The 17,198-nt window shown below is 34.8% G+C and overlaps 1 protein-coding gene across 1 annotated transcript in view; it reads right to left on the bottom strand.

The window, feature by feature from the left end:
• Nucleotides 1–17,198, bottom strand: part of LOC145247302 (electroneutral sodium bicarbonate exchanger 1-like) — a 252,873-nt gene that overhangs the window by 18,003 nt on the left and 217,672 nt on the right. Inside the window, exons 14-17 of the mRNA XM_080108923.1 lie at nt 15,411–15,575; nt 10,975–11,153; nt 6,861–6,933; nt 3,281–3,349 (exon numbers count right to left, since the gene is read on the bottom strand). Coding sequence (XP_079965049.1) covers nt 3,281–3,349; nt 6,861–6,933; nt 10,975–11,153; nt 15,411–15,575 — 486 coding nt within the window. The remainder of the gene's footprint in view (nt 1–3,280; nt 3,350–6,860; nt 6,934–10,974; nt 11,154–15,410; nt 15,576–17,198) is intronic.

Consider the following 17,198-nt stretch of genomic DNA (forward strand, 5'->3'; position numbering starts at 1 on the left):
TTGCTTAGAGTTTTTTTGTTTTTTTGTTTGCTTGGTTTCCCCTGCATTAAATAAGAACAAATTAAGTAAAGTGTAACATCAGAACAGATACTACACTCAGATCTCACCCCGAGGGTCTCTTTTAAAAAATTAATAAAACGAACTTTTTAATATACTCAGTTATGGATATGTGAGCCACTACATAAAGGTTAAGAAATTTGATCATATTCCTTTGAAAAACGAGTGTTAATTAATTAATTATATATTACGTGACACGAGGTTGTTTTTAATATAGGAGAAAACCAGCTTCCCCAAAACGGGGTCTCTGGTAGTAGGCAGAAATAAAAACTACCTTAGTATAAAAAGGGGTTCCCCTCCAGTGACTAAGGACAAATTAGCTGGATCAGAACAGATACTCCTCATTACATTCTCAATAATGGCATCGATAGACGACATTTCGATCGATAAACGAAGATTCTGCGAACATATAAGAGCGATGAAGATGCTTCTATTTATTTTTAAAAGAATGACTGGAATCTTAGCCCTAAAGACGGAACCGTGCCAAACTTGAGATAATTATTCAAGTCGCTGAAAACGTTGTTATTTATTTGGACGAATAAAGAGCTTTATGCTAATTTTAGCAAACTCAATTTTTTAACTCTAACCTAAAATACTAATCCCTAAACCCTAAACCTTAACATATAACCTTTATCTTAACCCCTAACCCTAACTTCTAACCATAGCCTAAACTAATCCCTAACGCTACCGTTTAAAGAAGAGACCGTGTCAAACTTTTGATAAACATTCAATTAAAAGTCACTGAAGAGTCTTTAATTTATTCCGACACATGAAGAGGTTTATGGTAATTTAAGCCAATTCAATTTTCTAACCTAAACTGTCAACCCCTAATACCTAACCTCTAACATATAACCTACGCCTTAACTCTTAAGCTCTAATCCCAAACGCTAACGATTAACCCCTAACCCAAACTAACCCGCTTAGCAATAAGATCTCACCCCTTCACTGTTGTTGTCCCTAAATGCCAGAAAGCTTTCTATTCTAATAGTTTCTTCCCTCAAACAGCTAGACTTTGAAATTCCCTTCCTGCTGCCTGCTTCCCTGGTTGTACTGATATGCAGAAGTTTAGATGTAACATGAACAAATATAGTTAATCTTTCTTAGACATGGTCCCAAATAGTAGCCCCTTACGTCCAAGTGGCGATATGCTTTGTAAGGAGTGAACACGAGTAAAAAAAAAAAAAAAAAAAAAAAGCTAACGTTGAAAGAAGAGACCATGCAAAATTCACTTTTCTGTCAATCGTTAGCAAAAATTTCGCTGAGTCCAAAGGAGAGCACACGCACACACACACACACACACACACACACACACACACACAAGAAATTGAAATATCATGGATTGACATAAAGATTCGTATATAAAAAAATAAAGTCGTGTATATTGCAGTTCTGAATTTTTGAGGTGAGGTATGAATGTTTGTACTGTTTTGAATATTCGAATAATTATTATATAATTTACGGACACATCCTTAAACTCACGGTCTGATTTCTCACAATACAGAGCTAACTCTAACCCTAACCCATTTTCTTTAGGGGGGGGGGGAAATAAAAAAAGAAAACATGAATTTTATACCTGAAGAAGGTCACAGGTTCCAACGACCTAACGTTGTGCCAATAATACCCAGGATGAGAATACAGGGTGACACTCCCCCCCCCAAAAAAAAAACAAAGGACATTCAATTGTTTTTCTAATCATTTTACAGTCAACGGAGAAAAAAAAAAGGCCAAAGACCCTAATGTTTTGATGTGATGTTTTGAATATAATAAACTAGTTATGACCAAAGTTTCATTTCATTCGGACAAAACACAAAGAAACGGGGTCTAATTAGAGCTGGGCCCGTTTTTTTTGGGGGGGGTCACCCTGTATTTGTCCGAACCATAGAAAAACGTGTATAGTGTAGATATATTTTCCTTGTATATATTAAGCCAACACGACAAATATCTCTGTTGCTAAAGGAAACGGAAACTTTAAATAATGTATGTTTGCTGTCAATTTTCTTCCTCCATGCCTCTCTTAGTTATATATATATATATATATATATATATATATATGTATTAGTGTTACATGTATATATATATATATATGTATTAGTGTTACATGTATATATACATATATATGTATTAATGTTACATGTATATATACATATATATGTATTAATGTTACATATATATATATACACACATATATATATGTGTGTATATATATATACATATATATGTATTAGTGTTACATATATATACATATATATATATATGTATATATATATATATATATATATATATATATATATATATATATATATTTAAATGTGTATGAATAAAAAAGCAATACAAAAAATATATGAATGTTTATATCTTTTCTGTATTTATTTCCTGCGTGTTGACGTGTAGGAATGCAAAAAGTCTTGACAAAAACAAGAATATTTCCTTCAAAAGCACATAATTTTCGACCGATCCTTCGATCTTCCTCAGTGTGAATGATAGAAAACATGAGTGAGCGGGCAGAGTTAGGCTATAGCCATTAAGGTAAAGATCTATCTGAATATGACCCTTCCAGCATTTTCGACTTGGAATGGTCAGCAGCTTGTGTGGCCTCTATTCAAAACCAAGTCCTTCCACGCCACCCCACGAACACACTCGTATATATATATATATATATATATATATATATATATATATATATATATATATATATATATATATATATATATATATATATATATCTTAGTGTTACACATAACATTGCAAAGAGAAGTCGAATGCATTCGTCAAACTTTCAACTATCACCTCTAACGTAAAAATAATTATTTGCATTCCTTTTAGAAGAATACATTTGAACTATGTACGAATTACTATTTTGGGCGAAGGTTTATTTACTTTTTACGTCTGTGGAACACAATTCCGTGGGGCTGCTTCCAAGCTCACCATACCGTGGCCGTTTTATGTCTAGTATAAATAAATTCCTGTTGAGATATCCTGATATATAATTAAACCTTATCCAAGTTTCACTATCACTAATCACTGTCTCACCGTCTACGTAACACTCATTAATCATTTTCATAGAGTGGTTCCCGGTACTTGATAAGCGATGACACCATACAAAATAAAAAAAAAAGTATCCGATAGTAACGCGTTATACGAGTAATAGCCTAATCTAAAGCAATAATCAGACTTTTAATAATTAATACTAATTCCAATCTGCAAAATTCGGGAAAATACTTACTTGCATGCCTTTTAGAGCGGCAACACCCATGTAAAGAAACACACCGTACAGAACCGCCATTGGGATCACCTGAAAGAATTAAAAAAAAAAAAAAAAAAACATGTCACTCTAACTCATTTCATCAAAATTAATAACATTAAACAGGGTGGGGGAGCATCAACCGGAAATAGTTTTCGTGATTACTGTTTTTTACAAGACGTATACTTAATCTCCGGAGATAATGGATCGTTGTTAAGTTCATCTGTATAAGAGAAATACTATTGTCAAGGTTGCCAACAATTGAAACATTTTTTCACCTTTTCTATTTATGACTCCCCCCCCCACACACACAAACAAACATTAAATAAAAGCTAAAATTTTAATGTTGGAAAAATATACCCCCCCCCCCGAAAAAAGGAGCATTCTTAATGGGGAAAAAAAATTAAAGCTACCTTAGTCTAGAAGTACTTCTTCACGGGCCGAGGATAGAATAGACTAAATATAGTATCAGTCAGTTACAGCACTTTGTTCCTAGCTAAAAAGCCAATTTATTTAGACGAAAATTAAAAATTACATTAAAAGAATCACAATAAAAACTTGTATTTGTTTTTTTTTTCCAGGGTATATAGGGATGGCGTCAAATATCATTCCTATGACATAGAAAAAACTATTGATTACTCTAAACGAGAAATTATGACCAAAATACCGCATTCACTGCATGGTTTTAGTCCACTGTAAAGACATGCAATTGTTTCAATGATATTATATTAAAAAATAAATATTCATGAATAATGATGAGATGTGTGATAATCTACAAACATCCAAGGAAGAAACAAAAATAAAAAAATCAAACAAACTTCTAATGGAATATAAGGTAAAGCCAAGTAAATGATAGTCTGACAAAATCAATTACCAATCTGATTACTGATCGATATAAATAATATGTCATAAATTTATATTTATTTCAATTTATATATATATATATATATATATATGTATAAGGAATGAAAAAATATACCAGCGATGGTTGACGTTATGTTTAAAGAAAAAATAGAAAAAACCGAATGAAATTATTAAAAAAATCAACGTTTCGTCCTTGTTTCCGAGGACATCTTCAGGATAATTGTGCACACATATTCGTCCTTTCCCGACATGGGTTGGATTTTAAAAAACTGTCTTTTTTCGCACGATCTATGACTTTTTCTTTTATCACATTTTTATTTCAATTATCCTGAAGATGTCCTCGGAAACAAGGACGAAACGTTGATTTTTTAATAATTTCATTCGGTTTTTTCTATTTTTTCTTTAAACATATATATATATATATATATATATATATATATATATAGCCTCTAGATTTCCCAAATGGTCAGCCATCGGGTACTGGCCAGGCTGAACGTTGCTTAACTTCGGTGATCTAGCGAGAACCGGTGTGTCAACATGTATGCACCACACCGAGTCGTAGAAATTTTAGTACTGACGAGGCTCGACATTGCTTAACTTCGGTTATTTGATGAGAACAGTGTGTCAAGATGATTATGCCTTATATATTAATGTTACGTTAATGGAAATTTAATTAACTTTCTTGGATTTATATTTTTGGATTTTACTGGCATTGGATAATGTACCTTTCACCAGACTATCCATTCACGTGAAATCACATTTTTCTTCACCCTATTCCCTATGCTTCACTTTTTGTTATCAAGTAAGATCTTTGACTTACTTGGCAGTTTCATAAAATACTTTTGCATGCAAAATCCGATCCCGCATTTTGCTAATTCCTACCCTCTGATGAGAAGGAAAGTATTTCTTCGAAATTCCGCGGATGAAGAACTATTAACTTATTTAGTGTTTCCTTTTCAGATTAAATATGTTTTTAACTCTTTTTTAAAGTGTTTTTTTTTTAACATCTTTTATTAACTAGTGGCTCTTATTATAAGCTCTATCTCCTATTTAGTTTTATCGAGCTTTTACACCTGGTTGAGATTACTTTATAAATATTAATTCTTTAATATTTATAATATACTTTAGTTTTACCATCTTGGATCATTTTGGTAAATTTAATTGTAATTTTTATTTTATATATATATATATATATATATATATATATATATATATATATATATATATATATATATATTTGTATGTATGTATGTATGTATGTATATATATATATATATATATATGTATATATATGTATGTATATATATATATATGTATATATATGTATGTATGCATATATGTATATATATGTATATATGTATGTATATATATATATGCATATATATATGTATGTATATATGTATGTATATATATGTATATATATATGTATGTATATATATGTATGTATATATGTATGTATATATATGTATGTATATATATATATATATGTATGTATGTATATATATATATATATATATATATATATATATATATATATATATATATATATATATATATATATATATATATACTGGTTCCCCCCCACCAGACTTGTTTGGTGAGGAGGGCGGCTAGTCGCCCTGAAGGATTAAAAACAAGACCTTCCAAAAGGCGAATGAACCCTTTTTCGGGGTCAACGGCCAACTAGTACCGTGTATATTTGTGTGTGTGTGTATATATATATATATATGTATGTGTGTGTGTGTGTGTGTGTTGGTGTAGAGAGGGCGGCCGTAAGCCGTGGTAAATGCAACTATTCTAGGAGAATCAAATCTCTGATTTAAAAAACCATAAAGCGGGAGACCATCACCTGCATTAACTTGTGTGTAGTCTAACTTGTTGCTGGATCTCAACATTTTGAACCGAGATAGAGAGACTTAGCTGTCGTACAAAGCTAAAACTCTGTAACATCATCTTTGTATAGATACTCCCTCATGCATTTTGGCTCATGGACCTTAAGGGTTTGAGGGATTGCCACTCGTCTAACAAGACGTTGCAATCATCATATATATATATGTATATATATGTGTATATATATGTATATATATGCATATATATGTATGAATATCGAAAGCGCTCTCGATTATGGATCCAACATATACAATTTCGAGAAGAACACAAAAAGGACTATACGGAGATTGGAGAAGATAAAAAGGAAAATTGTAAAACAGAATAATTCCGTGCTATTCAATAATATTTGTCTAAATATATATATATATATATATGTATATATATATATATATATATATATATATATATATATATCTGTAGAAATATATTTTTAGAACAATATTTTACCTTTTCTTTATACTAATCGTTAATTTATGAAGCTCAATGTAATTACAGAGCATATTAGAAATAAATGACAAAAGTCTATATTCCAAATTTCAAGATGTTGACCATCTTACAATTTAATCAGTTTAATGGATTGATAGGTGCTATTTCTTCCGAGGAATTAAGCGTAGAATAGATTCGTTGATTGATATAATAAATTAATGATTTTGCGCATGAAACAGGAGCTGTCAATAATTATGAATGTCAATAATTGTGAATTGCAACGTATTTAAAGGAATAAATTGTAAGATGGTCGACATCTTGGAATATAGATTTTTGTCACTTATTTTTCATGTGTGTGTGTGTTAATTTTGTAAATACTCACGCTTAATATAGAAGTAAAAAGAACTGAAAGGCCACTCAATAAGCCGACCATCAATGCGGTGACACGTTGCTCTCTGTAAGTAAATAATAAAAAGACAAACTTTTATATTAGGATTAAAAAAAAAAAAAAACAACAGATATATTTCCACAGACATCATAGATGAAAATGTCCAAGTTTTTTTTTTTTTTTTTGCAATATAGCAATAATAGATAATCTATTCACTCTACACAGGGAAAATAATATCCCAAACTTAAGCATGATAGGCAAACAAAAATTCTATTTCGACTCATGGTTCCTTTAGGATCATGTAAGCTAGCTTATATAAACTTAAATGCACGCTGCTCAACCATTTTTTCCCGTTTTACCGTTATTAAAGTTGACGTAAGTCTGGCTGCATTGAATGCTGTTCATAGGACACAAATCATTTCTTCCGTCACGAAAACAATCAAAACTGATGGACAGAAGCCTGAATGCAGTTATCCAAACAACCTGTGTAAAATGTTTTTGACTTCTAATAGGGCTATATATTTAAATGCTGCCCACATCACCATTATGTGGCACAAGGCCGGAAAGTGGGAACCCCGCAGGCTCCCCTAAAGAAGGGGCACTCCAGCAATTTTAAAAATTGCCTGAGTAACCCCGTCGGCATTCCCCGGTCGGGGCGCCACAGGCAGCAAGCAATAAACTTGCCCCACCGGAAAGCCCAGTGGCAAGGCCTGGGATGGTGGACCTCCTAGGTATTACCCAGGCGGCGTACCTCAGTCCAACAGGTGCTGACCGGTTCCCGGCCCTCCACCTGTTGGGCTGAGTGTCAAGTGACGAATCCTTGACTTGTACTACCCTGTCTCCATGCAGCCGAAGCCGCTAGGAGACACATCCCATCAGAAAGGACTTCTAATGGGGCTATATATTTAAATGCTGCCCACATCAGCATTATGTGGCACAAGGCCGGAAAGTGGGAACCCCGCAGGCTCCCCTAAAGGAGGAGCACTCCTGCAATGTTAAAAATTGCCTGAGTAACCCCGTCGGCATTCCCTGGTAGAGGCGCCTCAGGCAGTAAGCAATTAACTTACTCCACGGAAAGCCCGGTGGCAAGGCCTGGGAGGGTGGACCTCTTAGATATTACCCAGGTGGCGTACCTCAGTCCAACAGGTGCTGGGCCAGGAACCGGCCCCTCACCTGTTGGGCTGAGTGTCAAGTGACGAATCCTTGACGAGTACTACCCTGTCTCCATGTAGCCAAGGCCGCTAGGAGAGCAGACGTAGTAATGGGGGTATGAGATGAATGGATTCACCAATCATTTTCATAACCAACGGCTGTGCTAAACAACTAATGAAAACGTCCCAAAATTATTATAAAAATTGTTGAATTTTGGATTCAATCAGTTCGCTGTTTACTACGTCACGGACCGCATTTAATTCTTGGCTGCCATCTTAGTTACTGATCTGAACTACGCCGCCATCTTTGTTCAACCCAATATCTCAGAACTTAAGAGGTTAACTACACTACGGACCGTATTTGATTCTTGGTCTGAACTGATCTGAACTATGCCGCCATTTTTGTTCAACACAATGTCTCAAAACTTAACAACCTGTCTCTGATAAAGTCTTGTGAAGGCATGTTTTCACAAATATACACGTCCTGTGAAAGTTTAAAAACAATATGGTGGGATCATTCTACCGCTCCAATAGTTTCTTCCCCAGAACTGCTAGACTTTGGAACTCCCTTCCGAGTTCCTGCTTTCCCAACTGTATTGACATTCAGAAGTTCAAGTGTAATGTGAACAGATATCTCGCTGCTCAACTCCCTACATAGTATCCCTGCAAGTTATGTCCCCGATAGTAACCCCCTACATCAAAGTGGCACTGTGCCTTGTTTAGGGTGAAAATGGAATAAAAATAATAATAAATCTTACTGCTGATGCAATTCTCTACCTGCATAAGAACCAAGTATGTCCAAGGATGGAATACTGTATCCACATCTGGGCAGGAGCTCCTAGAAGCAGCTTATCCTGCCTTGACAGAGTTCAAAATAGACTTGGTAGCCTAGTGGGGGATGCTCTTTTCTCTTCCCTGCAACCTCTTTCCCACAGAAGAGACGTTGCTACCCTGTCTCCGTTTTATCGTTATTTTCATGGCAAATGCTTGTCTGAGCTTCATTCTATGGTCCCCCCCTCCTCGCCAAACTTTCACAAAAAACACGCCTAGCTGAAACCACTATCAATAATTTCCCCCACTCTTTATCTGTGCCTAAGCCTAAACATAGATTCCATGAACAAAGCTTCTTTCTTAGAACTACACATCTGTGGAACTCTCTTCCTTTCCCTGCTTTCCAGCTGATTACAATATGATTGTCTTCAAGTCTAATGTAAACAAGTTTTTGATGAGTTCAACATGAAGAAGTCCTTAATTAGTCGTCCCCTTACGTAATCCAATTTACCAATACTAAATTGTCTCATTGACTACTGTATACTCATTAACATTTATCCTCAAGTAGCCTTCGGGCCTTGATAAATGGTAATTCTTTTATAAAAAAAAAAGAAAAAAGTCAGATGGACCAAGTTCAGGTTAATAGGAAGGTAATTTCAGCCAATAACTTCCAGATGTTCAGAGTGTTAGCCATGGCCTAAAGAGGTTTCTCCCTTATTTCCCTTTGTTTTACACTTATTCAATGTAATAAAGTTCCTATGTGGCGTTACCCTTTATTTTTATTTATTTATTATTCTTAGAAACGAAAATGAAAAAAGAAATTATGAATAATGATGAGATGTGTGATAATCTACAAATATCCAAGGAAGAAACAAAAATAAAAAAAAAATCAAACAAACTTCTAATGGAGTATAAGGTAAAGCCAAGTAAATGATAGCCCAACGAAATCAATTACCAATCTGATTACTGATCGATATAAATAATATGTCATACATTTATATTTATTTCAATATATATATATATATATATATATATATATATATATATATATATATATATATATATATATATATATATATATATGAGTAGGTAGTAGTTTGCTTGAAACATTGTTGGTAAAGAAATATATAGAATTTTTTTTAAAGCCAAAGACAATGCGGAGAAAGACCGGAATTATGAAAGTAAAGAAAGAAAAACAAACAAATGTAGACGGGTATGCTTGAGTAGAGGAGTGTCTAGCCTTTATTCGTCTATCTTTCCTCACCTCAATGTATAATTATTTATAAACAAGTTGCTGGTATCTCCGGTGTATGTAAAGTCCGTGGGTGGTATTAATCAAAGTTCCATACCATCCACGGATTTTACATACACCGGACATTCCAGCAACTTGGTTATAAATAATTATACATTGAGGTGAGGAAAGATAGACGAATAAAGGCTAGACACTCCTCTACTCAAGCATACCCGTCTACATTTGTTTGTTTTTCTTTCTTTACTTTCATAATTCCGGTCTTTCTCCGCATTGTCTTTGGCTTTAAAAAAAAATTATATATATATATATATATATATTTGTATATTTTGGCAGCAAGTCATTATTTAGACACGTCTGATTGAACACGATAGAGTTATTCCTTTTTCGGATCTTTCTGGATATATATATATATATATATATAGTAAGTTTTGAAAATAAATATGGCAATTTAGCTACACAGAATTTGCTGCATTTCATCCTCATAAGGATTCGTCAGGCACTGAGTTTGCTAATCAGCCAATGAGATTCTTAGTTATTCACGCACCCATTTAGTTTTGCTGCTTTGGGATGAATTTTGCTTAGAGTTTTTCTTTGCCTAGTTGTCTCCCCTATGGCCTTGCCAGGCCACTAATATATTGTATTAATAAAAATTTGGTTTGGTTGTTTTGTAGAAAAAAATAATGTTTTTGAGCTTGATGTTGCAGAGCATGATTGTGTTTTGCAAAAAGTAAAAGAAATAAAAACAATAACATCAATGTTTTGTGCATTTTAGATCAAGATACCAGAATCTTCAAACAACCCGAGCAGTTAGCACCAGAGATATTCTGTACATATACGGGACTTGTAAAAGCGTTGATAACGCATAAGACAGAAAAAAGAAAGATATTAAAAAAGATAAGAATCGTGGATAAACAAACGGGCAAGTTCCACTAACCTCACTCCTAAGAAGGCCGGTCTTTCCCCTGGAGCTGTACACTCAGATTCCTTTTTAAGACTCATGACGTGTGCAAGGGCAGAAACAGTGGCGGCAACGTACCAAGGCAATCCGAGCAAGGAACAGATAAGGATGCAAATGGCCACCACAAACAAATCCAAATGATAACCGCTTCCTTTCTATAATAATAATAATAATAATAATAATAATAATAATAATAATAATTGCTAAGTTTGCAGGTTGAAACAAGTAACGTAGAAAGCAATACAAATGACGACTCAACAAACAAAGGTAGATCAAATAAGAAGTGTATTAGGAAAAGGTATATTTACAGGATATTTACATAATGGTGTCAAATAAGAGAGTCTTTGCTGGAGAAACATATCTGCTCTCGGCGGCCTTCGGTGGCTTCTGGTGAACACACACTCAGACTAACTGAGTCTTCCTATTTATGTGTAATTACTATCCACATATGCAAATGAATGTGTGCCACCACAACAATAATAATAATAATTAGTCAGACATATAGAGACTAAAACAGGAATAGAAGTAAAACGCGAAGAATCACCACATGGAATCAAGAAAACTGAAACAACTGTATAATTGTAAGACAACTTCCCCTTCCCCAAAAAAGGAGAAAAAATCGTGTCAGCATCAACTGGCACCACACCAAATAGTCGAGGAGAGTCAAGGAGGATGGAAAGACTGAAGAGAGAAAGCACTAACCAGACCTCCATTGGATAAATTCAAAGAGGATTGGCATCTTGAGGAGACTTGTTGCCACCCAAATTCCAATGAGGACCAATGGTCGGTGCCAGCATGAAATCAATGGTAAACGGCTGTTACGATAACGCAAATGAAAGAGGTGATGAATACTGGAAATCTATAGAGGCTTGTTGTCACTCAAACTCCAGGAAACAGCACATGTTGCTTCCAGGGAAATTTTTGATGATGTTCTGTGCAAAAATTTCTAGTGAGTAAATAATAATAATAATAATAATAATAATAATAATAATAATAATAATAATAATAATAATAAGAAGAAGAAGAAGAAGAAGAAGAAGAATTAAAATAAAGAATGAAAAAGTACGACGAAACCAACAAATAATCATGAAGGATCTGGGAGGATAGAAAGAAGTAAGGAAAGTAAATAAGCCACTGATATAAGCGAGAACATGGTAGCCTGCTTTCACAGCAATACAAAATGACTTGCAACAGCGATTAGAACAGACTGAGAGCAGAGGAAGCGTGGAGAACCATCTTCATCATCATTATCATCAGCAACAACAGCAGCAAATTCATCATATATTATTTATGCAGACTACGGACCGTGCTGAAATAATAACGTTATTATTTAGAAACCCATTCTTAATATCAGGAATAAGAGGATTTAAAAAAAAAACTATTATATACTTTCACCTAACACTTTAACAAACAAAATATACTATAGACATTGAATTTAACTTGAAAATACAATCTTAAAATTAGCACGGTCCGTAAACTGCTGAAGTATCCATCATCATCATCATCATGCTGGCATCTGTTGGACGGCTTTAAGAAATTGACTTCCAAACTAACCTATCTCATGGTTAGACTTGTTGTTACTCGTACGCCTCCTGTATATTTCCACGGACTCATCACTCGTAATGACTTGAGTGGAGAATTCCTAGTCATTATAAATTAAACTGTACATGTATCTACATTTGTGTGTCTGTGTGAAAATATTTAACAGATAAACTGCACACCTGTGGAACTCTGTTCCGTCTGCCTGCTTCCAAACGGACTACAACGTTAACAAATTCCTAATGAACCGGCCTCTTAAGTAAACACTTCATCAAATCTCCACACTAACGTAATGTACTTGCAATAACCCTTATCCTTGAGTGGCTTCCAGGCCTTGATAAGTGGTGATCACTGTGTAAAAAAACAAAACAAAAAAAAACACTTAATCTACTGGTCACATAACACTAAAATTAACAGAAAATAACAATTACACACCAAGGATCGTTTATAACGAGTAAAATCTTCGTTTAGATGGATGAATAACGAGTACAGATATATGTCGACAAGTTGAAATGCAAAACTAGAATCACTAGATTGTAGGAATTGATAGAAATGAATATGACGTCATATGGCTTAAAGACAGAGAGAGAGAAAGAGAGAGAGAGAGAGAGAGAGAGAGAGAGAGAGAGTCAGTTTCTTTTTAAAGAATTCCACCTGTTAACATGTTAAATTGAAATATGTCGACTGATTATGATTTAATAGTAATTACCGATCTGTCTCTGTCTCCCTGAACTTGCCAGTGATTTGGAACGAAGATCAAGGCAAATAACCTACTCTGTCTTCCAAGAGTTTTGTTTTGACTTAGGCTTTTTTAAGAGTATAAATAAGTTGTGTCGGTTCGTTAATTTAATGTAAAAAAAAAGAAGTTACACTGGAAATCATTAAAATTCTGGATTGTCTCCCCTTTTCCAATGTAGAACTCTCCCAAAACAGAAACAAACAATTATCAGTGGCAATCCAAAATGAACAAGGCCTTTTGCCTGATATCAGACAACGTTTGACACCTGAACAAAGGAAAAAAGACATTTAATGAATAGAAGAAAGCAAAGAAATGTCTGCATGTGTTCGTGTGTGTGTGTGTGTGTGTGTGTGTGCTTGTGTATGTGCGTGTGCGTACGTGTATGTGTGTGCATGTATATATGTATGTATGCGTGTGTATCTGTGTGTGTTTGTGTTCTTGTGTATGTGTGTATGTATACATGTGTGCTCAGTGTGTGTTTTTGTGTTCTTGTGCACATGTGTGTGTGTGTTTATGTATGTATGTATGCGTGTGTGTGTTTTTGTGTCCTTGTGTATATGTGTATGTGTGTGCATGTATGTATGTGTGTATGCATGTATGCGTGTGTGTCTGTGTGTGTTTTTGTGTTCTTGTGTGTATGTGTATGCATATGAGTATGTGTGTATGTATGCGTGTATGTCTGTGTTTGTGTGTGTGTTTTTGTGTGCTTGTATATGTGCATGTTTGTGCGTACATGTATGTGTGTATGCATGTATGCATGTGTGTCTATGTGTGTTTTTGTGTATATGTGTATGTGTGTGTGTATGTATGTATGCGTGTGTGTTTATGTTCTTGTGTATATGTGTATGCGTGTGCATATGAGTATGTGTGTATGTATGCATGTATGTCTGTGTTTGTGTGTGTGTTTTGTGTGCTTGTATATGTGCATGTGTGTGCGTACGTGTATGTGTGTGTATATACGGCATAATCACGTTGACACACTGGTTCTCATCTGATCACTAAAGTTAAGCAATGTTGAGCCTGGCTAGTACTGGATGGGTCACCATTATGGGAATTGTACGCGCTGTATGTGCTCTCTGTATATCGATTCAGGGGAAATGTGACTAGAAATTGCGTAACTCTTGCCACAAAAATTTCAAGTGTACAGTGGGTATCCATAGTCGGCCAAGACTGAAGAAAGCTACCATGTGTGTGTATGTATGTATGTGTGTATGTATGTGTGTGTTTTTGTATGTGTGTGTACCTGTGTTTGTTTGTGTGCATATGTGTATGTGCGTGCATATATGTATGTCTGTGTGTGTGTGTCTGTTAGCGTATGTGTATGTGTGTATATGCATGCGTGTGTGTTTGTGTGCATGTTTTTGCGTGCGTATGTCATTATGTGCGTGTTGATGTGTATACATATATATATATATACATATATGTGTGTGTATGTGCGTGTATTTTTGTGTGCGTGCGTGTATGTGTGTGTGTCTCTGGGTGTATGCGTGTGTTTTGTGTGTGTGTTTCTGTGTGTATATGTATGTATATGTCAGGTCATGTCATGTGCTACTGGTACCATGTAACCCAGTACTACCTGCCTCATGGTCGGGTCACTGGCGACTAAACTGGTTCCCCCACCAGACTTGTTTGGTGAGGAGGACGAAGGATTAAAAACAAGACCTTCCAAAGGGCGAATGAACTCTTTTTCTGGGTCAACGGTCAACTAGCACCGTGTATATTTGTGTGTGTGTATATGTGTATTGGGGTGGAGAGGGCTCCCGTAAGCCGTGGTGAAGGCAACCTTTCTAGGAGAAGCAAATCTCTGATTAAAAAAACCATAAAGCGGAAAACTATTACCCGCATTAAGCTGAGCTGCAGTTTAATTTGTTGCTGGCTATCTTGCTCTTGCTTGTTGCTGGATCTCAACATTTTTAACCGAGAGAGAGACTTAGCTGTCGTACAAAGCTAAGACTCTGTAACATCATATTTGTATAGATAGTCACCCAGGCATTTGGGCTCATGGATTTTAAATGTCTGAGGGAGTGGCACTCGTCTGACAAGATGTTGCAATCATCATGTATGTATATGTATGTATATAGGCATGCTTGTGTGCTTGTGTGTATGCTTACGTGTGTGTCACATGTTTCCTCACCTTCAACTTGTTCTCTTTTCGGTTGACAATAACCGCCGTGATCTGCTGATCCATAAAGATGAGGATAACAGCAAGCATGGCTGGAATGATGGCTGCTGGAATAACCCACCATGGATTCTTATCGCTGATAGGATTGACGAACCATCCGCGGTCAGCACGGGTTGGCTGGAAAAGACAATACATTTCCAATTATGATTTTAATTACAATATGGATTTGCATAATTATGTAGGATAAATCAAGGCACGACAAATGTGCCACAAATTCTCGTGCTAATTTCCTATTTCTGTTATATTTAAGCACGTCATTCGAGCAACATAGGATTCTCATGTCATGAACACAAAGTAATTGAATTTAATTTAGATGTACTGGTATGCTGTTTTTATTTTTCAATAAAAAAATTTGTAAAAAAAAAAATATTTCAGGCTGATGAGGGAATTAAATAATGTTACTTTTAGTTGTCATTTGTTTCGGTAAACATTTACTATTAAAAAAAAACTTACAAGTTTAAAAAGCAAACAAGTTTTTTTTCTTTTAACTTAGTTTTTACTTTTATGTTTGTTTCATATCTTTTTCCCCCAAGTTTGAAAAAGAAATCTTTATTTTTTACAAAGATTTTTAGCAGAAAAGAAAAAGAAAGCAGCAGGAGAAATTTGTCATGCCTAAATTTGTCATGCTTAAATTTGTCATGCTTAAATTTGTCATGCTTAAATTTGTCATGCCTAAATTTGTCATGCTTAAATTTGTCATGCCTAAATTTGTCATGCTTAAATTTATCATGCCTAAATTTGTCATGCTTAAATTTGTCATGCCTAAATTTGTCGTGCCCAAATTTGTCATGCCTAACTTTGTCATGCCCAAATTTGTCGTGCTGAAATTTTTCATGCCTAAATTTGTCATGCCCAAATTTGTCGTGCTGAAATTTTTCATGCCTAACTTTGTCATGCCCAAATTTGTCGTGCTGAAATTTTTCATGCCTAAATTTGTCATGCCCAAATTTGTCGTGCTGAAATTTTTCATGCCCAAATTCGTCATGCCCAAACTTGTCGTGCTGAAATTTTTCATGCCTAAATTTGTCATGCCCCAATTTGTTGTGCCCAAATTTGTCATGCCTAACTTTGTCATGCCCAAATTTGCCATGCCTAAATTTGTTATGCCCAAGTTTGTCATGCCATATTTGTCGTGCCTAAATTTGTCATGCCCAAATTTGTCGTGCCTAAACTTGTCATGCCCAAATTTGTTGTGCCTTAATTTGTCGTGCTTGAGGGTAAAATGCTGCAATCTTGCAGGTTAATGAATATCTGCGACCAATGGGGAAAATTTCATGCAGATCAAACAATCATGAGGCCCGATCGTTGTGAACCATACCCAGAAGTTTGACTCGCTTAACAACAACAACAACAACAACAACAACAACAACAACAACAACAAGCAGGCTAAAAACAATTTTCATGCTAAGTGATACGAAAAGAGGAATATAAAACCTCTCTCTCACATATTTTCATGGAAATTTCTCGACTGAGCTCCAATCTATGGTTCTAAGCCTCAATTTTTTTTTTCAATAATTTGGTAAACTTCTCTGGATGCTATTTTAATGCATTCAATAAAAGGTGGATTAAACCAAATTTGGCTCTTCCGTCTGTTTATCTTCCTTACTGTTTTTTTTTTTGTTTTCCATTTAAATTAGATACTGCTTCTGTTTTGCTATTCTTCATCTTTATTGCCCTATTTTTAACATTCTCAGCTAACGCTTATCTAGCTACAACCACTAACAACAACTCCTCCTACTC

Source organism: Euprymna scolopes, chromosome 25 (genome assembly GCF_053919585.1).
Source record: "Euprymna scolopes isolate OS-2025 chromosome 25, ASM5391958v1, whole genome shotgun sequence".
Classification (NCBI taxonomy): Eukaryota; Metazoa; Mollusca; class Cephalopoda; order Sepiida; family Sepiolidae; genus Euprymna; species Euprymna scolopes.